Source organism: Eptatretus burgeri, chromosome 17 (genome assembly GCF_056783735.1).
Source record: "Eptatretus burgeri isolate ZD-2024b chromosome 17, Ebu_testis_v1, whole genome shotgun sequence".
Classification (NCBI taxonomy): Eukaryota; Metazoa; Chordata; class Myxini; order Myxiniformes; family Myxinidae; genus Eptatretus; species Eptatretus burgeri.
The window spans coordinates 27459961-27483289 of NC_140977.1; the positions used below are offsets into that span (position 1 = coordinate 27459961).

Consider the following 23329-nt stretch of genomic DNA (forward strand, 5'->3'; position numbering starts at 1 on the left):
TTAACACATATGAGATGGCAGATGTGGTATGGGATTAAATACCCTCACAATCAACGGTTTCTGTGGGGGGGGGGGGGCAAAATGTAGCGTTGGAGAAGGTATGCGCTCTACTGAGTTCCCGCTCTAGTTTTTAAATGAAATTTGCCTCAGAAAACTGGTAATTATGAGTGAAATATCTTGGAAACTGGTAATTATTGGTGCAGTGTCTCAGAACTCCGATAAATCGTACTACTTTCGCAAAGCTGTTTGAACATTCCCACAACTGGAAAAGCATGGCACCATCGCTTACTGTGGGGTTGTGTAACCTGAACCCGAAACCCATCAACTCATCAAGAAAGCTTGCGATAAACTCTTTATTGCAAAAAAAAAAAAAAAAAAAAAAAAAAAAAAAAAAAAACTTTACCCGGAAGAACATATACAAGGCATATTCAACCCATTTCAAAAGGGGATGGGGCAACAAGAAGGGATAGAGGAAGAAAAGAGAAGAGGAGGTTATTCCAATGGTGCTGCAGGTTCACCGCACCTCCGAACGGAATAGATACGCAATATGTACACTTTAATAGCAGAGCTGACAAAAAGAGGAGAATTCACCGATGCAAGAAAGAGCAAAGTCTTCTGCCGGATTGCCTGAGAAAAAAAAAAAGTCAACGGATGCGGGAGTGAACCAGACGATGCTGGAGCAGTGACGGTGATAAAGAATCGCAGCAAGGGCTCGAATTATTACTCCAGTGCAATGTACACAGCATTACTAGTAACCTCTCCAGCATCTCGTGATTGCTCATCAACAATGACTTACGATGAGCCAAAAAACCTCATTCACTCATTCGACTTACAAACCACAAACTCTACAAATTTACAGCAAAGTTCTTTCGCTCTATCTCTCTCTCTCTCTCTCTCTCTCTCTCTCTCTCTCTCTCTCTCTCTCTCTCTCTCTCTCTCTCTCTCTCTCTCTGAAAACAAAACAAAAACAATAAAATCATAATAATTAGAATAACAATCGGGTAAATTATTCTGAAATATGCACCCAGATAAAGACAAAAAAAAATAAGTTGAAGTCAGAGCAGAAAGATGCATGGATTGATAAAGTTACGATCAAGGAAATTGATATTACCAAAACGAGTCAGATGACGATGACGTGTCATCAAGTCCAATCAACGTTTACGCTGACATCGGTAAACGGCAACACCTTGCAAGAGATGCAGAACTCACAAAAATAAAATAAAATAACAATGGACATTCAAAACAAACAAACTCAATTTTGTCGTGGCCGTCCCAAACCTCGAGGTTTCAACAGTAGGTAAGTAAAGCAATACAAACATCCTTCAAGGAGATGGAAACAGGATATACGAGTTGAGAGTTGACAGCCAATACCTGCTAGCCTTCGTAGAAACCTCCTTTTAAAAAAAACTTCCCAATTAAAACAGGAGACTATTCACTCAAGAATGAAAGAAGTGCAAGCGGAAGCTTTAAATGGACCTTGCAAACAGAGAAGGGATGTGCAGAGAAGTGGGGGGGTTGGGGATGGGGGGAGTGAAGGGAGTGGGTTGAAGGTGGGATTAAAGGCAGACCTGATTAACCAGTTTTATTTACGGGTCTCCAAAACAGACCCCAACTTTGCCAGGAAGCGCAACAGCAGGAGCAACAGCGGCCTTACACCGAGCGGTCCTCGAGCACGTGGTTCCACACCAAAGACCACCCCGCCACAATCGAGCTTCGCATAGCAACCTTGGAGCAATCCATCTAGTGCAGGAATCGAGCGCCATGGCACGATCGTGTCGTTGGTTGGAGTCAACCTTCGTCGCATTTGACGGGGAAAGAGTCGACCTCACCAACCTCGCTGTACGATTCCTCCCCAAGCAGGAAAGTTAACTTGTAACGCAATCGCACTTTCTCCTGTGTGATGAGGACAGAATGAAAGTATTGGCACAGAACGCAAGCCGATCCTCACCTTCGTCCTACGAGTCCGTGCACGCCACGCACATACTTTTCATACATTTTTGATTTTGGGACTTTCCTCGCACGCCATTCACAGCTGCGGAGTGTTCCATAGCCTCTAGTCACATGAATGTTTGTCTTATTCTAATTGTAAATCTCCATCCACGAGACTGATCTACACTGTACATTAAACCACAACAAAAGCCCCAAGTTTGATCTTTTACGATGGCTGAACAGTGCATTATCCCCATTTCATCGTAAACATGTCAAATATTTGAGCGTTGGCACATCTATTGGAATTGTGAGTAATAACAAACCTTGTTGGGGTTAGCAAGGAGCATGACCTGGGTGATCGCAGAAGGAGGGATAAGAGGGTTGAAAGGAGGCAGCTCAGTCCCCGAAGGAGGTTGCAGTTTCACTCGCATACTCTGTGTGAGACAGGCACACACACAGACTCTCTTTGTGGAGTTTCGGTTTTGCTGAAACAATCTACTGGTCGACACTCCAATGTTGGAAATTCAACTGAAGGTGCAGGAGCTTGTAAGCTTGTAATTTGTTCATGTTGCTGGCGATAACTCGCCTCCTCTTCATGAAACACCATGGGATCTTTAGCATTCACAAAGGCTAGCAGAAGGGCCGCCACAAGTTCAACGTCCATCCGAGGGAGGGCACACGATGATACATCACCCTTCACACGAAACACCTGGGCCGAGATTCTCCAACATCTCGTGAGTAGTAATACCTTGTTCATACATGCGATGTACTCCGGCTGTTATCGGTTTGCACTAAGTGGAAAGTTTGTTCTGGAATTACGGGAGCAAACACTGCTGTGCTTGAACTCAGGTGATTGACTTTTTGTCATTTCAGATAATGACGTTTTAAAATTCCAAATCAAAATTGTTTAACGTGTTTGAGAGAAAACTGGACAACAATAAATGTGTGAACTAAATAAAAAAATAAATCAAGACCCAATATATATATATATTTTTAAGCAGATTGAATTGGAAAACATTTTTGCAAGCAGACATTATACTAAAATCACTCAAAGAAAATAAAGTCTATCAACATAATCAACCATTGTTCTCCAAATGGCAATCACAAAATGATTTGGGAATTTCAAAGAAAAGAAAAAAAAAAAAACACCTGGAAAGCTCTAAAAAAGAAGACAAACAAAGAGAACACTCATGGCTACCTTCGGAACTGCGGCCTGGAAGAGAAGGCGCTGGACTGGGAGTGGCGCTGTGCTGAGCAAGGAGAGGACGACAACGAGAACGTCGGACCGACCGAGCGGAGGTTCCCGCGCAAAATGCAGCAGCACGCGGAGCCCGTGACCATCGTAGGCGGTCACCGGCAATGAGCTGCCTGCAAAGGGAAGGCCATTGAAGGGGGGTGGGAACGCCATTTGCACTCAAGACTGACCGGACCCCTCCAATGAATTGGGTCAATGGACTGCCTGATCGCCATTAATGAACTCGCATAATAATTCCAAGAAAGATTATGGATGGTGCGCGTTGCCATTATCAACGAGAGTTTATAACAATGCACAGTGAAAGACGAACTGACTTGGTTTGATGGATTCAAGGGGCACGAAAACGTTAGCCAGGGAAATATCTGCGATCGCCTTTCCGGGGCTCGCCATGGCAGGTGTGGACACGAGTGTGGTGGAGTGACTTGGCGAATGGCTCTCTCCCTTGCTTTGCAGCTCTCGCAGTGTCAACTTAATCGGGGGGGAAGACCTTTGCAGGAAAACAAAACAAAACAAAACAGAACATAATCACTTGTAGTCATCATTCGTATGCAGCACGTGGGTGCGGATTACCTCCCAAGGGCACGTGTGGCAGTGTTGCTGCAATTGTTTTCCCCCACGGTCGGGCGATAGCTCGCCTACTCTTCGCGAACAACACCGTGGGATCTTTAACGTCCACAAACTAATGTCGGCAGATGAGCCACCCGGCTTAATATTGATCAGAGGGACGGCCCACATTAATACCTTACCCTGCCTGCAAAACACCAGGGTGATGGTCCATAGCTAGGCCGGGATTCAAACCTGAGCCAGACAGCTCAGAGGCGAGTGGGCAGATATACCTTTCAGGTGTCCTGCCAGCCCAAATGATCGATTATACACGTCTCCTACGCTGTAAGAACCAGAGAATGACTTTCCCGAAAAATACAAATCCTATATAATGGAGTGGCGGGAGAGATGAAGGGCACCAAATACAATAGACATCAATAAAGAAACTTCTAAAAATGATGTCACAGATTACAGAAAGTACAGGCCTTCCGGTGGTGAAAATGCCACGCGATCAGTGTGGCAAAAATCAAAAGATCACCGATGATCAAGGCTGAGATAACTACGTGCAAAATTGAATGGGGTTTAACAACATTTGCTGTTGGTCCACACAACATTGCACACAGTCAGGATGAGAAGATCATGGATAATCTTCCTCTTGTGTAAGACTTCCTCATAAGTTAAATCCAATCCAATCCATTGGGACCATACTCTGTACAGAGCGTCGGTGCTGCCGAAGCGGTCTCCTGGGCTATTGGGCACAATCCTGGATGGGTCACCACTCCAACGCAGGATACTCTAATGGCTCAATCATCCCAGTAAGCTGGTACTCATTTTGCCGACCTCAGAAGGATGATAGGCTGAATCAACCCCACATGGTATTAATTCAACAGACAAGCAGGATTTGAACTCAAGACCATAAGATCCCAAGCTCACCACCCTCACCACCCTCACCATCAAGCCAACACGAGGCATACATAAGTTAAAGTTCAGGTTCAGGTTTAATAACCAAATAATATACTGCCATCAGTTGCGGGTTTGTAGATTGCTCCAATGCCCCGGCCGAATAACCACCATTCGCAGTGGTTAACTAGATTGTCCAAGGTATGGTCATCAAGGTTCCCGCCGTCACACGTTGAGCTTTCCTCAAATTTTTTTCCCCATTTGTGCAGACGGCGAGTAGTCTGAGCATCGCATGTACGAATCCAGTTCAGTGTGGGTAATCGTTATCTGGGAAGAGATAAAATCCAGGAGGTTTTTTTCTGTCGGGTTGGGAATCGGGTATTTGTTAAAGGTGTTCATATTTTCCCAGCGTCACCATCATCAAAATCATCAAAACATCATCAAAACACACGTCACCGAAGGCCTGGACCGTGCTCCAGAACAGCTTGCACGATTTTATAACTAAATAAAAAGATATTCCTCGTGGATTATGAAAAGGCGTCAAAGCAGTTAAATGCGTGATCAAATCGACGAGATGCTCTTCAAATCACGACACTGGGCTTGACTTGTATCGATACCGACTCAGCATTAAAAGCAGCAGTTTCTTTTTCCACAAAATGGACGTGCGTCTCCGTGTGCGTCTGTGTTATCTATGAAGTTAAGATTGTATTTTCATGTTTCATTCCTTCCCGTATCCTCTATTGTCCCTTTCAAACACCTCTAACCCTAACCCGAATAGTCCTCTCACCATCAATCCGCCCCGCAATGGCCTAGTTAAGGTGACGGGACCAGCCTCACAACCCCCTTCACTTTTATAGCCGAGCTCCAGTGCTATGCAGAGATATTGGTACAAAGTTACAAGTGGTTGGTATATCTGAGACATGCCAAGAATGGAGCCACGATCACCATTGCAAAGGACAAAGTGCCGCCCGACCTCGATGAAACGTCTGGCTCATCAGTCATTAACTTGGAACGGCATCCACGAACCGCGTGACACACACCGTTTGTGGAATCAAACCAGGGAGGTAAACAATCGACCTTCTGAACTAGCCGCTCCGTCAACATACCGACTACCCCGCTAAGGAGAAAACTGCACTCGCCCCCTCCCCCCACCCACCCCCTTGCCACCACTCCCTCCAGCTTGCCCGAGTGATGCATCTCAGCAACTGTTTTGCTAGTCACCAGCATGCTTACTTCTGCTGTTGTTTAGTTATTTATAAATAAGCACAAACATAAATAAATTGATGAGAAGTCAAAAACAAACAAGCAAACATGGAAACAACAAATAGACAATGTCACAAGTCACAAAAAGGAACCAGAAATGGCAGCACAATGATCGAGACGTGGGTTGGAATAACGTTCTGACACTTCTGACAAGTTTTGTCCTTTTCCGTTTTCTTACTAGCAGTTTTATTGCATTTGCCAGCCATCCTCTCCCTCCTCTTTTACTGTTCATTCATTCCCTTGCTTGTTGTGTCCAAATGCTACCCACCTGTCAAGTTGGTTGCCTTTTTACTCTTTGTCACCCTGCTCCATCACGAGTCTAGATTCTGTACAAAAAGGTATCTCACACGTGCACACCTCGACGAGCTACAAAATAAACGACGACAACAAGCTGTCCAAGTCTGATGAAGTTCATTCCCCATTTAAAAAAAAACCTTCTCAAACAGTAACTACGTGCATGCCATCTTCATTGCAGATGCCTCGGAATACTCAGTTACATCACTGAAGAATACTCAGGCATAACTCCCCAAAAATAGATAAAACCGACGTACATTTTTGTGGACATTCTTCAACACACTTCACCAGACACGTGCTCTTAGTCTGAAATCGGTCCAACTAGGCGAGGTTCTATGACGCCTGTGGGCACATGTGTGCCTACAAACAGGACATCAGAGCACAGCGGTGCTCCATTGTATCGAGCGACACTCCGCGTGAAGATGAAGGCTTACCACGTGACGGGCGAGGTACAAGCGGGGATAGATTTTTGCAGCATGTTGCGACCAATTTGTTCCAGCTCTGCCAGGCCACCAATCTGGACTCGGCTCGGTTCAGACTCGGTCGCTGGCGACATCTGCAGGAAAGTTCAGGTCAGTACTCTTGTGATGAAACAACAGCTCATTCACCATCTACAGGTGAAGAAGAAAGCAGTCGATCACAGGCAAATTGGTGTGATGGCAACCATCTAGACCAGCAAAAGTACAGATTGGCACACAGCCGCCTTTGCCGTCACCAAAGCCTATACACGAGCAAACAGCTTGAATATCCAAGACAAATAGAACAGATACATCACATATCAAAGCATACAATAGAGCCAAGAGTAGCAGAGTTTATCGACTCAAGTTTCTATTGTTCTTGACGGAGTTATCAGTCGTCGTGCCAGATCTGAAGAGTTGCACGTTATCTATTATTGCGGTGACTCGACCGCTTTTATTCCCATTTGAGTGCTGCCTTAGGAATAAAAGAATAAAATAAAGAAAACCAAACCAGTTGAACAAGTGGTATTCGGTTATCCAAGACAAATATATTTTTACCCAGTCACGCTGTGTTGACCATGCAAGAATGGAACCAGGATAACCACTGCAAAGGACAAAGTACCACCCTTCCTTCTCGATTAAGCATTTGGCTCATCAGTCGTCAATTTGAAACAGCATTTTTGGGGCAAAAAAAAACAAAAAAAACCCATAACAGATTTCACATCAACCTTCAACTTCGAGGCCTTAATGCAACCTTCAGGAAAGTTCCAGAGGTAATCCCCAAAGACAAAGTGAAAAGGTGAACATACGAGTGTAGGACAGCGATGAAATGTTTTACCATCTCGGAATACACCCTTTTAACCTCGTAACTTTGCTCTCATGAAGGACGCGAGTCAAATATCACATTGAGCCAAATATGTAGGATACCAAACATTACGTGCCCAAAGAACACTCGCCTGTGCAGCAGAATTTTCCAAACTGCCAAAAACTTCTGTGACAGGGGAACCAACCAAAGGATCATTCAAACCTACAGCACAAGGCAAGAGAAATGGAGATTTATCCACAAATAAATGTCTTGCAGCGTTTGGATTGAAATAAAAATAAAAACAAAAAACTTTAACAAGCCTTACACTTCAAAATCCCACACCTGGTTACGCTCTACAATTCCAAGCTGAACGCTCACCTCAATCCTATTGTTCTCCAACAGGGGATCCAACTCTCTGTTTCTGTTTTCTTGTGGCCCTCCCTTCAGTCTTGCAACAGTGTTGCCCAGTCACATCATCATCATGTTATCATGCACGCTCTATACAGAACTCCAGTTATTCCGAAGCAGTTTATTTTCTAAGGTTACAACCTTGGACGAGTCACCATGACGATGCCTGACACTCAGCGGCGTGTGTAGGAATTTGTAATTTGTTCAGGTTGCTGGCGATAGCTCACCTACTCTTCGCGGAGGACACTGTGGGATATTTTATGTCCACCAATTGATGCTGGCAAACAGGACATCCAGATTAATGTCCACCCGAAGTACAGTACATAAATTGATGCCTCGCCCTGCCCATAAGACATGAGGATGGCAACTTGTAGCTGTGTCAAGATTCAAACCCAGGCTAGATAGCTCGGAAGCGAATATGAGTGCCTCCAGGCAAGCTCGTACCCCTTGTCAAAAATCAATAACTTGGGAAGGGTGTTATAATTAGATTCTTAGCACGACTTTCGGAACTTTGGAATTGAACAGGCGGCATGTTTCGCACCCCCGGGGAGTACTGCACCCCAAGTTAAGAACCACTGCACTTGGCCATCCTGCCAGCCCAATCGTCACATGCTTTCTCCCATACTTACCACTGCTCTAGTCTACTCTTCCTGCCGCTCTCCCTTCCCTTGCATTGCACTGCCTTTATGCTACAGACTCATCCACTCATGTGTGATCTCGTCTCCCCGTTCCCCTCTGATTGTCTGTCAGTCCTTCGTCATGTCACCAAACTAGATTTCCAAATCCCAAAAATATGCATTGAAAAATTCCAACATGGAAAGTCCCACTTTCAAAAGGTCTGATGTAAAGATCCAAATTGCATTCACCAGAACACAACTTGGTTAAAGAATAAAAAATAAAAAATAAAAAAAAAACCAATTGAACTACTTAATTAAATCAGATTTGCATCAACACATCAATGTCAGCTGCTATTGGCATTGAAAGCAGGGACTTTTTTGATTTTTTTTTTTAACCACCCACACAAAGTAAACTACAGCACTCCATTTAAACTTACATGCTGAACAGTTTAGACAAGTTACCAAGAAATATGTGCCTATTATTTCAGCACTTTGTCCATTTTTCTCCCCAACCGCCCCCCCCCTCTTCCCCAAGGTTTCAAATGGCTCACACGGTCCAACATCAACCCGCTTCTGGTGACATTACCTATATCCAGGATCACTGCTTAACTCAACTCATTCGTTCCTCTTTTTTCCCCCACCCGTGGAACCAACTTACACATCCTCTTCAATGTCATTCTCCTCCTCGAGGTCTTCAAGGTAGCTGTTCACCACCATCTCCAATTGTCCCCAATCCAAAACTATGATCATTTCTACTCTCCTTCCTGATACATCTTTCCAACCACAGGCATCCCCTCTCACCCACCAACCCGACACACACGCACGACAGATTACGTGACACACAAATTCAGATCTTTTCAATCAGCAACTTTGATCAAGTTGTGGACATAGCTTAGAAGGTTACATTGACAGGAGATAAAATAAGCAAAAAATGAATGATTGAATGAATGAATCAATTAGAGGAAACGTATGCAGTTCCTCGATCGGTGAGAATGGTCTTGGTTATTAATGGGTGTCATCAACAAAAAAGCATTTCAAACATGTTTCATTGAACAGACAACGATTATAGATAAACCCACCAAGGCCCATAAGTTCCGTGTCCAGTTGGATGGCACTTGGGATGGGAACTGAAGAAGACACCTCCAGGCCTTCAAGGTCCAAAAGGGATGCACCTCCACCTGAGCACGAAGGAAAACGCTACAAAAAAGCAACTTCACTATTATTGGTCAAATTATAACTGTACTGGAGCTTCTGTGTAGAATGGTTATGATCACAAGTACTTAAATATAATAACAGAATCAGTCAAATTAATGAAATTATATATATATATATATACACACAATAATGGGGATCGTTATATATTTAGAACGAGTACTTTAATGACCCCAATCATTCCCATATTCTTGTCGGATCAGCAGGGGATCGTTTTGGGCCCAAGTCTCTCAAGAAGTGCCTGGTTCAGCCTGCCATGCTATATATCCCCTCAATCAATGAAGACAGGAAGGCAGACAGAGCGCATCTCACCAAAATTAGACAAATCTGGATTTTAAAATGCTAAACATATTCTCCCCCAGCATAATCCTCCGAATCCACTCTAAGAGTGCATTCGTCTTTCCAAAAAATAAGAAGATAAAATAATAATAATAATAATAATAATAATAATAATAATAATAATAATAATAAGTGTGTGGGAATCGATGCTCGAGGCTGATCGATGATCCTGCACACGCATTACAAACATGGACAAGAACATTGGGAGATATAAACTCACTTTCACGTGAATAAAACGTCTTGGAAGATAATGGGCAAATCAACACACATTCTGAGGTTTGGGCCCAGACTACCCAACAGGCCAACCCAAGATCTTCCAGTTGAGGAAAATCTGCAAAAGGATACTCAAACAAATTTCCACGTCTAGTTGAAAACCCACAGGGCCTACCGGATACACTCTGCTGCACATCTCCATTGATAGTCTGCCCTTCGACGGTCGACTTGTAAAACTCCATCACACTCGTGAGGCCATCGTTCGCCCGCAAGATGTCGGCTACAACAAAACAGGTAGAATTAGCGGACAAACGGAATGAGCGTCGTGCTTGAAGAGGCAGTGTCACGACTCGGCGGATCAATTTCTTCTCATTTCAACAACGCTTACTCTCACCAAGTGCGTCGTCGTTATCGTCCGTGTCGCTTGCGAGCTTGAATAGCGTAGGCCTCAGCCTCTCACATTTCTTGTAAACTTCCTGAACAAAAATAAGGTAGAAATTTGAAACACTCCAAAACAAAAAACAACACAACACTCAATAGGTAGCAATCTGTACCCTTGCTGTTGGAAAATCTTTGAGTTGAAGAATGGAGGGGAGTGAGGGTGAGTTGTAACCTTCATTTGAAAATAAATAAACAAACTCTTCCACAAAGATGTAAATTGGTAAATGCCTGCAGAGTAATTACTCTGAGAACGAACATTACTTCAATCGGCTATTCATTCTTGGTTCTGCGCGCAAACGATGCTGCTCGAGCTGAAAATAACAATCAAGCGTGAGACCAGTCCACTCCTGCCAGACCAGGAGTCACGTGCCACAACGGATGTTGCCAACAACACAGATACTGACCAAAAGGACGCATCTGCCACACACTACCCTGAGCTCTCCATAAAGGAGGGCGGCATACATACATACATCTTGTTACCTCCGCCACCAAAGGTGAAGGAGGTTATGTTTTCACCCCTTTCTGTCTGTTTGTTTGTCTGTTTGTGTACAGGATTTCTCAAAAAGTTGAGGACACGGATCCAGATGAAGTTTTGAGGACAGGTTGGGTGTGTGACGATGATGAACTGATTAGATTTTGGTGAAGATCTGTATCCAGCTACTAGAATTTTTTTTCCGTGATTCTTCACCATTGAGAGATAGGGCCAAAAATGATATGTAGCATGATATCTCAAAAGGTTGTGGACGGATTCAGACGAAACTTGGTGGACACGTTGTGTGTGTTACAAGGAAGAATTGATTCAGTTTTGGTGAAGATACGAAAATTGTTTGATTTTTTAAAGTGATTCTTCACCATTGAGAGATCAGGCTAAAAAACGACATCGTACTGTAGAGTATGATATTTGAAAAATGTATTGGGCCCGATATGTTCTCGTGGATCAGGCATTGCGTGGCGGAGGTGTGCACTCTACCGAGTGCCCTTCTAGTTCCAGTTTATATCATTCATCTTCCTGATAATGTTCCGTCTCAGCTTGCCATGTATGCTGACGACTCCTCACTTTACTGTGTATCTGCCGATTCATTGAACGCTACTCGCAATGAGGTTGGAGTTTCACTGGCCAACGATTTGTAGGATGTGTTGAAGTGGAGGCAGAACTGGCTGGTAAGCTTCAACGCAAAGAAAACTAAATCGTTGTCCACGTCTCACTCCAGAAACAGGTCTTTCCCTTCTGTGCATACGGGGTCTTCAACCTTAACAGAATCATCTGAGCTTCGGCTTCTTGGTCTGGACATCTCCTCGAACCCATATTGGGATAAGTACATTTCTGGTATTACTGAAGAGTGCTTTCAAACGAGTTGGTTGTCTTTTTCAAGCACAGAGCTATTTACTTCCTGATGCTGTTTTGTACCTGTTTAAGACAACTACACATCCTTTGTTGGAGTACTGTTACCACATTTGGGATGGAGCACCAGAGCCTGCCACTTATGTTTACTTTATGGGCTCCGGAAATGCCGAGTGAACCTGGTTGGTGCGAAGATGGGTTCAACTCTTTAACCGCTCTCTCACTGTAGGTCAGTTGCCACCCTTCCTTTGTTCTCCAGGTATTCTCATGGCAAATCTTCTGCTGGACTTTTGAACTTGGTTCCGCCTGTACAAGTGTTTGGACAAAGGCTCGGTTTGCCATCTTTGCACACCCATGCACTATAGCTGATCCAAAGTGCAGAACGAAAGGCCACGCATATAGTTTTATCCCTCGTGCTGTCTCGCTTTGGAATTCACTACGTGCAACGTGCTTTCCATTATCCTACGAGCTACCCAACTTGAAAAGAAGAATGTCAATTCCTACTTCTTACATCTTTGAGGTTACATTGCATTTCACCTGACTTCTACTACTTCCTGTGTCTTGGATGCTTGTTGTTATTTTTCTCTTTCTTTTCTTTTGTTTTGCTTTATCCTTATCTTCCATAAGCCCATTACCTAGAGTGGCTTTATGACTTGCTTGGGCGATTTCCATAAAAAAACATACACGTATGTAAAACAGTATGGCTGGCTATTTTTGTATATTAACAAAATAAAATCTTATTTTACCATTTTTTGCAACAATAATTTAATGAACTACAGTACAGTACTAAAATGTAGTGTGTTGTACCAGTTCTCCCAATTTTATATAAACAGATGTTTGGTACCACAGAACTTTAATACGACATAACAGTGACCGAAGCTTTTCGTGCTGCACTCTTCAGGGTAAAAATCGCAGCAAGTGAAGGAGGAAGTGAAGGCGTGTGCTTTATACGCAGGTCTCAATAAGGTAGACGCTGATTGGTTCAACCGTAATGACGTCACGGTTAATCCGAACGCCCATTGGTCGGCTCATCATCTTCACCTCGAGCTCCCATTGGCTGGAGCAGAGTTCGTCGATGATTGACGTTTGATGATCGACGTTTAACAACATGATGTATGTTCAAATGGACGGTGTGGCCATGGGTTCTCCATTTGGCCCAGCTCTTGCAAATATCTTTGTAGGCTATCATGAAATTCAGAAACTGACTGGTCGGCAAGGGGTCGATTCCCCCATCAAACACTATCGGTATGTTAATGACATTTTTGCTTTGTTTGAGTCTCGGACGGCATGTGACAATTTCCAGGCATGGCTCAACACTCTCCATCCAGCGCTGAAGTTTACCACGGAGCTGGAATCGTCAAACACGTTACCGTTTTTGGACGTGTTGGTTGATAGATCGAACCTTGGTTTCACAACATCCGTCAAACCGGAAGCCGACTTTCACAGGGCAGTACACTCGCTGGGACTCCTACAGCTCCATGAGGTACAAAATTGCCTTGATCAATATCCTGGTTAACAGAGCACAGAGGACTTGTTCACCTTGTAATCTTCCTGCTGAAATTGAAAAATCATGAATATACTCGGCGAGAATGGTTATCCTGAGCATATAGTTAAGAGATACATGCACAAGTTTCTAAACACGAAAAAAGATCGGAAGATTGGTCCGGACAAATGTCCAGTCTATATCAGGATGCCCTGGAAAGGGCAATCATCACGAAGGTTTGAAGTACAAATCAAACATATTGTGTCCAACACGTTTCTGGCTGTGCAACCCTGAGTAATCTTTACCTCTCAGCGTTTGCTGACGTCAGTCAACAAGGATGTGCGACCCACCTCACAAACCAGCAATGTTATTTATGAGTTCAAGTGCCGATGTGAAGCTCGGTACGTGGGCCACACAACACTAAGATTGGCTGATCGGATCAAACAACACGTCCCCTTGGCGATTCGAAGAAAGATTGTGAGGGTCAGAACAAAACCAGTGCGAACATGTAGAAATATCCAGCAACTCTCGGCCACTATACCTGCTTCACCTGCCATTGCACAGCACCTGGTTGCCAACCCTATCTGTGCAGACCAGTACAATGTAGATATGTTCAGGATATTGAGCCGAGGTCGGAGCTCATTTCATTTATGTATATTGGAAGCAACCTTCATCCTTACCACCGATCCAATACTATGTGGTCAAAAGGAATTTATACGATCTCTGTGTCTCTTTCAGCATGGAAAGATCAAGGGAAGTACTGTAAGAAATGGTGAATGGACCTTTGGGGAAACCCATCCCCCTCTCTCCAGGATGCGGTTGCAAACATCAACTAGAACGGGCACTCAAAGAGGGCATACCTTCGCCGCCACTACTTTTTTTGTTCTTGGTACGAGTGTGGGGAACTGGTTTCATATGAATGGTCTTATGACACAAACCACATATCTATAATGTCATGACCCCCCCCATCCCGACTTTCGGGGGCTACGGACTAAACAACAATCAACTCACGTCGTTTTGGCGAGTCTTCACTCGCAAGCTCGGTGAATACAACGTTTCAACAAGAGAAGGTAATCTCGTTTGATGCTGGTTTCATGCAAATCGAATAAGAATTGACCGAGTTATGCCGAAAACCACATATTTTTCAAGGGCGTGACCCCACCCCCCCGACATTTTACCCCAACCGGTGACATGTGTTATGATGTCATTGTGTCACAAGATTGGGCATTAAATTCTGAACATTTTGGTGCTGGGTTCATGTAAAGTGGACAAGAATTGACCGCGTTATGACAAAAACCGCATATTTTTCAAGGTCGTGACCCCCCTGACCTTTGACCCCTAACCGGTAACAAGAGTATGGGCGTCATTGTGTCATATTGCATATCACAAGATGAGGCGTTGAATTCTAAACATTTTGGCGTTAGTTGCATGCAAATTGAATAAAAATTGACCGTGTTATCGTAAAAAGACGATTTTGACCTTTTCGTGACCTTGACCTTTGACCTGAACGATCCCAAAATCTAATCGAATGCTTCCTGGCTAATAACCAATCATCCCACCAAATTTCATGCAATTCGGTTTTATACTTTTTGAGTTATACGAATCACAAGATTACAAATAAATAAATAAATAAATAAATAAATACACGCCGACCAAAACATAACCTTTCGCAGAATTCAAAGGTAATTATAATCGACGAACTCTGCTCCAGCCAATGGGAGCTCGAGGTGAAGATGATGAGCCGACCAATGGGCGTTCAGATTAACTGTGACGTCATTACGGTTCAACCAATCAGCGTCTACCTTATTGAGACCTGCGTATAAAGCATGCACCTTCACTTCCTTCTTCACTTGCTGCGATTTTTACCCTGAAGAGTGCAGCACGAAAAGCTTCGGTCACTATTATGTTGTGTTTGTTTGTATCCATATTAAAGTACATATATATATATATATCTTCTTTCGGCTGCTCCCGTTAGGGGTCGCCACAGCGGATCATCCGTATGATCCGCATTGTGATTTGGCACATGTTTTACGCCGGATGCCCTTCCTGACGCAACCCTGGTCGCCTCTTACGACACAGGGATATGGTACACCTATTTTAACCAGGGTATACACCGGCCCAGTATACTGGTACTCATTTCGCCGACCTCGGAAGGATGACAGGCTGACTCAACCCCCTGGTGTATTAATTCAGTGGCCCAACGGGGCTTGAACTCAGGACCTTTTGGATCCCAAGCCGCTGCCCTAACCACTGCGCCAACACCAGGCTAATATATATATATATATATATATATATATATATATATATATATATATATATATATATATATATATATATATATATACATATATATATATATATATATATATATACATATATATATATATATATATATATACATATATATATATATACATATACACACATATATATATGAAGACCACAAGGGGAAAACCAGAGATTTCAGGATAAGTCAATTTTGAAGAAACTGAAAAACAGTTTCAAGACTTTGGTGGACTGTTTAATAACTGTCATAGAGATTTCTTTTCCAGTAAAAGGAAGAGTGATCATTGGCCGATCAAATTAAGCATGTAGCATTTGCCAAGCTTCTGTGTTATTTAATTTAAGAGCAAAGAATGAATCAATGTTGCAAACTGACATCACTGGTTATTCCCTTGTTTAATAGTTGCCATGCAATTTTAACCCAGGATGTGTAGCAAATTCATGCTTGTTGGTTATTAGCATACATTACATGACGTTGATGATCACAGATTATTTTTTCAACATTAAACGGTCATTGTTTTTTTGTTTGATTGGTGTTCAACGCCATACTCAAGGGTATTTCGCTTATATGACGACGGATTCTCCATTTCTTACTCCGTACTACTTAATATGATGGAAAACCGGGAGGAAACCAAGGATAAACCACCCCCGCGAGAGCCAAAGTCACCTCATGTGACTCCCTCATATACCTAAGCAGGTTGATTGGGTGGTGGGTACATCGAATGAGGATGGGTACTCAGACGCGCTAACCATTAAGCCACGGCGTGGGTCCCATAGAAGTCATAATAATGGTTTGACCAGGCTTGAACCACGATATGCACCAACTACGGAGCCCATGATATAACCAAATAGGCCATTGTGGTGCTCATAGTTTATGCTGTGAAAATTTTACAACCTTTCATTTTTTAGTTTCTCAACTCTGAATATTATGGTGGAACAGTTAACATGAATGAAAGGGAGATAACCAGGAGTAAAGTACTGACAACTCTGGGTTTCTACTTGTTCAGCTTTGACAACACTTGTTTTTTCATTGCACGGCTAAACTTTATACCATATAAATTATGTGACACCTCTGGTTATTTGTTAAAGTAATATTGTGAGAGGAAACCTTATGTTGCCATCTATTGGCAGGTGCAATAACCCTGAAATTTATAAAAAGTGACATCTCTGGTTTTCCCCTTGTGGTCTTCATATATATATATATATATATATATATATATATATATATATATATATATATATATATATATATATATATATATATATATATATATATATATATATATAAATATATATATATATATATATATATATATGTATATATATATATATATATATATATATATATAGTTTTACAATCTGCACAATGTGAAGATGACTGGGGAAGCTGCCTCTGTTGACCCTGAAGCAGCTGCCAACTTCCCAGCTGAGCTTAAGAATATTATAAAGGAGAAGGGATATCTGCCTGAGCAACTGTTTGACGCCGATGAGACTTCCTCGTTCTACAAGAGATGCAGAGCTGGACCTTTATCTTGAAGGATGAGCGTGCTGCTCCTGGGTTTAAGGCAGCCAAGGACAGGCTTAAGCTTCTCCATTCCAATGCTTCTGGAGACTGTGTGGTGAAGTCTATGCTCTTGCACTGCTCCAAGAATCCATGAGCACTCAAGAAGCTGCCTGTACTTTGGAGTTCCAACTCCAAGGCCTGGGTTACTGTTGCCTTGTTCTTGGACTGGTTCAACAATTGTTTTGTCTGAGGTGGAGAGGTACTCAACATCAAAGAACCTGGCCTTCAAAGTGCTGCTGATTTTGACAATGTACCTGGGTACCCAGAAGCACTTGAACACCGAGGTAGTATTTCTGCCACCTAACACCACTTCCCTGCTCCAACCTCTTGACCAGGGTGTTATCGCCACCTTCAAGCATTACTACACCCAGCGAACATTCCGCAACATCCTGGATGCAATGGAGCTCAACGCATTGCTGATGGTAATAGTACTGGAGGAGGTTTAATATCGCTGATGCCATAATTTTGATAAAGGAATTCTGAGATGAGCTGAAGCAAGCAACTCTTAATGCCTGCTGGAAAAAGCTGTGGAAAGAGTTGGTCAACAAATTTGGGGGCTTCTCCATGGTAAATGCAAAGGTGGAGCACATTGTGCAAGTAGCACGCAATGTGGGTGGTGAGGGGTTCAACAACGCAGAGTCAAGTGAGGTTGTGGAGCTGTTGGACTCCCACACAGAGTAGTAAACCGAGGAGGACCTGGACAAGCTCGTCAGGACGAGCACAAGGACAGAAGAGTGACTGCAGCCAACAGTTTCTGGTGCAAGCAAGCTGCTGCTTGCTGCAAGGAACTTTTCGCACCTGGCGGTTGAGTTGGATACATTCCTGGAGAGGAGCTGATTTCCCATAAGCCCTGCAGTTCAATATATATGAATTCCCGTGACGTGTGCGTGCATGTGTGTGCGCATGCGTGTGTTAGAGGTCGACCGATGTGGGTTTTTCAAGGGCCGATGCTGATACCGATGCTGATAATTAGAGAGCAGGTAGGCCAATGATCGAATGGGGCTGATGACTGATACAATGTAGATTACATGCATCTGATAAAACAATTTGCTTATAATAAAAAAATTTTTTTTTTTAAGAATTGCATAAAATTATTGAACTTAAACAAATTTATTTAACCCAATATTAACTTAGCTTACTCATGCACAACATCACAGAACAACGTAGGCTAACTGCCACCATTATATGAATTAATCACAATGATAATGTCGAGCAAAGCTCAATGCAGGTAACCAGCCACAAATCACCAAACCCAAAATCTGCTTTTACCTGAAAACTACCAATTTTTCCAAGCTTAAACTTTAATTTTGAGATTCAGGTGAAAAAAAAAGTAAAAAAACGAACAAACAAACATTAATTTTAATTCCCACCTGCCAAGTAGTTATAGTACTCACCACCATGTTAGGGTGGTGCCATGGGTGGCAGGGTGCGTTTCATTATTCCCACTTTGAGAATCATAAACAGTAATTACATGTTTAACGCGGTAGTTATGTTCCAAGAATTTACCGCATTAGCTGAAAACATGCAAAACAAAAGTAATTTTTGCATAATCAACAATGTAAACAAACAAACAAACAAAAAAATCACATATATACATACACACACGCAAACACGCACACGCATATCATGCCTTCAGAAAGTATTCACACCGGTTGAGCTTTGTCACATTTTGTTGTGTTTCAGGCAAAATTTAAGATGGATTGAATAAAAAAAAAATTGTCACCGACCTGCACAATACACCCCATAATGAGAATGTGAAAAGTTGTTTTTAGAAATTTTTACAAATTAATTAAAAATAAAAAGCTGAAATGTATTGCGTCAAGAACTATTCAATCCACTGAGTCAATACCTTGGAGAAGCAGCTTGCCAGCGATTACAGCTTCGAGTCTTCTTGGGTATGTCTGTACCAGTTTTACACATCTGGATTTGGGGAGTTTCTCCCAATTCTTTCTTGCACATTTGCTCAAGCTCTGTCAACTTTGATGAGGAGCGTCAGTGAAGAGCAATCTTCAAGTCTTTCCAGAGATTATTATCAATGGGATTCAAGTCTGGGCTTGGCTGGGTCACTCAAGGACTTTCACGTTCTGAAGCCATTCATTGTCCTGCTGCTTGGGGTCATTGCCCTGTTGGAACATAAATCTTCACCGCAGTCTCAGGTCTTTTGCACTCTGAAGCAGGTTCTCAAGGATTTGCTTGCATTTGGCTCTATTCATTGTTCCCTCTAGCCTTACAAGTCTCCCAATCGCTGCCGCTGAAAAGCATCCCATAGCATGATGCTGCCCCTGCCTCCACCCCACCATGCTTCACGGTAGGGATTGTGTTTGATGGGTGATGAGCTGTGCTCAGTTTTCACCAGACGTTGTGCTTTGCATTCAGGCCAAAGAGTTCAATTTTCACCTCATCAGACCACAAAATATTTTGCTTCATGCTCTCAGTCTTTCACGTGCCTTTTCAAAAACTTCAGGCGTGCTGTCATGTGCCTTTTTCTCAGGAGTGGCTTCCGTCTGGCCACTCTCCCATAGAGCCGAGACCTGTGAATTGCTGCAGAGATTGTTGTCCTTTCAGCAGGTTCTCCCATCTCAGACAAGGAACTCTGTAGTTCTGTCAGATTGGTCATTGGGTTCTTGGGGACCTCCCTGACCAAGGTCCTTGTTGCCCAGTTACTCAGTTTGGTTGGATGGCCAGTTTTAGGAAGAGTCTGAGTCATTCCATATTCTTTCCATTTCCTAATGATGGAGCTCACTGTGCTCTTGGGAACTTTCAACACGAGAAATTGTTTTATACCCTTTCCCAGATATATGCCTCCTCACAATTCGATCTCAGAGTTCTACTGACAGTTCCATGGACTTCATGGTAGAGTTTCTGCTGACATGCACTGTCAACTGTGGGACCTTATATAGAATGGTGTGTTTCTTTCTACATTGTGTCCAATCAATTGAATTGGCAACAGATGGACTCAAATCAAGTTGTTGAGACATCTCAAGGACAATCAAAGGAAATTGGATGCACCTGAGCTCAATTTGGGGTGTCACAACACAACATGGCTTGTATAGCCTGGTGTTGCCCTGTTGGTTGGCTCGGGATCTTCGTGTCCTTATTTCGAGCCCTGTTGTCTGCTTAATTAACACCAGGTGGGGCTGACTCAGCCTGTAAACCTTCTGAGGTCAACAAAATGAATACCAGTGCACTGATAGAGGGGCACGGCATCAGCGGTACAGTCGCGCTCCAACAAAATGATAGCAACCCGGCAGCCAAGCTGCCATACACAAGAAGAAGATAGCTTGAATGCTTATTGACACAAGAAATTTCAGCTTTTCATTTCAAATTAATTTGTAAAAATTTCTAAAAACATATTCTCAGTCATTGTGTGGTATTTTGTGTAGATCGTTTTTTTTGGATGCAGGGTGAGGAATCAATGTGCGCCACACATAGGACCCGACTGCTATCACTGCTTTTTGGTGGATGCTGAAGAACCCATGGTTTGCGAAGGACAAGCAAGTTATCACCAACAGCCTGAACCTGCCTATAAATTCCTGCTGAAAATTCTGAGCCAAAAGTCACGATTATGCGAATACCACAAATGCAACGTGAAGGAGGCCTTTGCCATGCACTGGAATGAAAACAGCATGTTTATGTTGATGATGATGATGATGATGGTAATGTTATGTTAAGGAAGTTGGAATCATTTATCAAATGTAGGGGTACCTAAAGAAACCAATGCTAATACATTAAATTATATTTGAGCCAAGACACCAGGAGATGAAAGAAATGCATATTAACAGTAATAACAATGAGGTAAGGAGTTTGTCGCAGATTGTGCTGAAGCCAAATCCCAGAATGAAAGCCAATCTTTTTCTACCAATACCAAAGTTCATAGAAGAGCCAAATGTACACAATTTGAGGCAGACTTTGAGCGGAAGAATGAAGCGAGTATCGAACCACGACAATCAATAATGTCTGCATTATTTTAACAAAAGGAGCTTCAACCATAAATGTCAATGAACACAAACGAGAGACCTTCATGGAATCAAATTCCTCGGTGGTGGCTTTGACGTGCCTATGCCTGGCCACCATTTCAGACAAAGTGTGTGTGCACTCCTCCACACTCTTGAGAGCTCCGATGCGCTTCGTGATCTTCTCCATACGCGTCTGGTCCTGCATGCCACGGCGCCACTCTGATAAGGATAGCAATAATAGCACAAATCATGACAACAACAGAAAACACTTTACTCAAAACAAATAAGCTCAATCAACATCCCAAGAAGCCACAATGGTATTGAGCTCACGTCTGACGAGAGAGAGAGAGCGAGAGAGAGCGAGAGCGAGAGCGAGAGAGAGAGAAAACTCCCACCTCTTTGACCATGGTCTTGATAAGACGATTGGCCGCGTCAAGATCGTCTGGGTGACCGCTTTTCAGTAGCCTCGACAGAAGCTGCGGAAGTGGAGAGAACAAGCATAGGTTACATGGAGGAATGAGAAGTGCAAATATGTATGCAATGTCATCTTGAAACATTGTACAAAGGTCACGCAAGATTCAGTTCTAGAGGTCATGACGAGATGATACAATGAGAGAAGTCTGGGGGGAGTGGGGAAGGATGAAAAATAAAAATAATATTCAGACTTGTTTGACACCTTTGACTTTTCTTCATCCTCAAAAAGTGGGTTGCTTGGCCGGGGTGGTGGTGGTGGAGGCAAAAAGTAGCCCTGGTTGTCGTCTGGTAACTTCGGATCTTGTTGGATGACCCCTGGTAAACATTTGAGCACAATGATAATACATGATTACCACTGAACCCAAAGTATATCTTCCCTCTATCTGTTTATTTTTTTTTTTGAGAACTCGTTTTTGGAGGCTTTCCAAGTTACCGTATTTTTCGGTGCAGACGCTGATGTCAAGCAGACGTCCAATTGGTGAATTTTCCCATTTTTACCTCCGCCGTGGTAGGTGGACAGAGGTTTTTTGTCTGACTGAGCAGGATATTTCAAAAAGTTATGGACAGATTCGGACGAAATTTGGTGGACATATTGGATGTATGACAATGACGAATCAATTCGGTTTTGGTGAAGATTTGGATCGTTATACGAACATGAGAATGAAATATATTTTTAAAGTGATTCTTCGCCATTGATAGGACGAAAAATGATATACAGTATAGCATGATATCTCAAAACGGTATGGACGGGTTATGATAAAACTTGGTGGGTGAGTTGGTTAGGTGACAAGATTTTGGTTAAGGTCTGGATCCACATCCAGCTTAACAGTGGGCAAAACCCCCCCACAAACTGTTCAGCCTGGCGGGGGCATGCGATCTATCGAGTGCCGTTCCGGGACGACCTTTCTGATAAAATTTGGAATGCAAACAGTTTTTCAACAACTTTGTCATCATTCAAAACAAGCTACAGATTAATTACATCTTAAACCATAGGTAAGTCGATTCTGAATACAACCAGTCGAGGACTGGACTTCCGGGGGGGGGGGGGAGGGGGGTGTATTGACCTTTCCGCCGAAATATATATTGCACAAAATTTCCTATCAGTGCAACAAGGGTACAATAAGGGCCACCTACCTTGCCTTTTCAGCATTTTGTAAGCGTCCTGAATCTTCGTCTCGTTGGCAATGCCGACTGTCCAACTGTACATCAACTCCACAATTTTGTTTTTTACCTTGGCAGTGGACCGGGCACCGAGGTACTGCAGGGAAAAAAAAATTGGTTTAAACTTTTGTCTTGTTGCAGCAGCCTCAAGGCATAAATGTGGCAAAACTGATGTTAGGGCCCTGTCACACCTTGACGTTTTAGCCAGCATATGGCAACGTATCAAAATGTATGTAAAACGCTGGCGTACGCTGAACTATTGATGTTTTTTTTCAGTTTTGGGCGTACTCATAATGAGTTAGACGTATGAATAACGTATTAGTAACGTACACCGAACGTTTTGATAACTTATAGATAACATATACCAATGAATGGTTAGTGTGTTGTCG

The 23329-nt window shown here is 42.9% G+C and overlaps 1 protein-coding gene across 1 annotated transcript in view; it reads right to left on the reverse strand.

Moving 5' to 3' along the window:
- Window positions 1–539: 539 nt before the first annotated feature.
- The window catches only part of LOC147009616 (ADP-ribosylation factor-binding protein GGA1-like), a 35790-nt gene continuing 13000 nt past the window's right edge, over window positions 540–23329 (reverse strand). Inside the window, exons 5-17 of the mRNA XM_085862985.1 lie at window positions 22914–23037; window positions 21982–22094; window positions 21701–21781; window positions 21367–21504; window positions 10631–10712; window positions 10412–10516; window positions 9552–9650; window positions 7599–7669; window positions 6619–6740; window positions 3499–3671; window positions 3128–3297; window positions 2253–2363; window positions 540–1893 (exon numbers count right to left, since the gene is read on the reverse strand). Of these exons, the coding sequence (XP_085719111.1) occupies window positions 1789–1893; window positions 2253–2363; window positions 3128–3297; window positions 3499–3671; window positions 6619–6740; window positions 7599–7669; window positions 9552–9650; window positions 10412–10516; window positions 10631–10712; window positions 21367–21504; window positions 21701–21781; window positions 21982–22094; window positions 22914–23037 (1494 nt within the window). The 3' untranslated portion in view covers window positions 540–1788. The remainder of the gene's footprint in view (window positions 1894–2252; window positions 2364–3127; window positions 3298–3498; window positions 3672–6618; window positions 6741–7598; window positions 7670–9551; window positions 9651–10411; window positions 10517–10630; window positions 10713–21366; window positions 21505–21700; window positions 21782–21981; window positions 22095–22913; window positions 23038–23329) is intronic.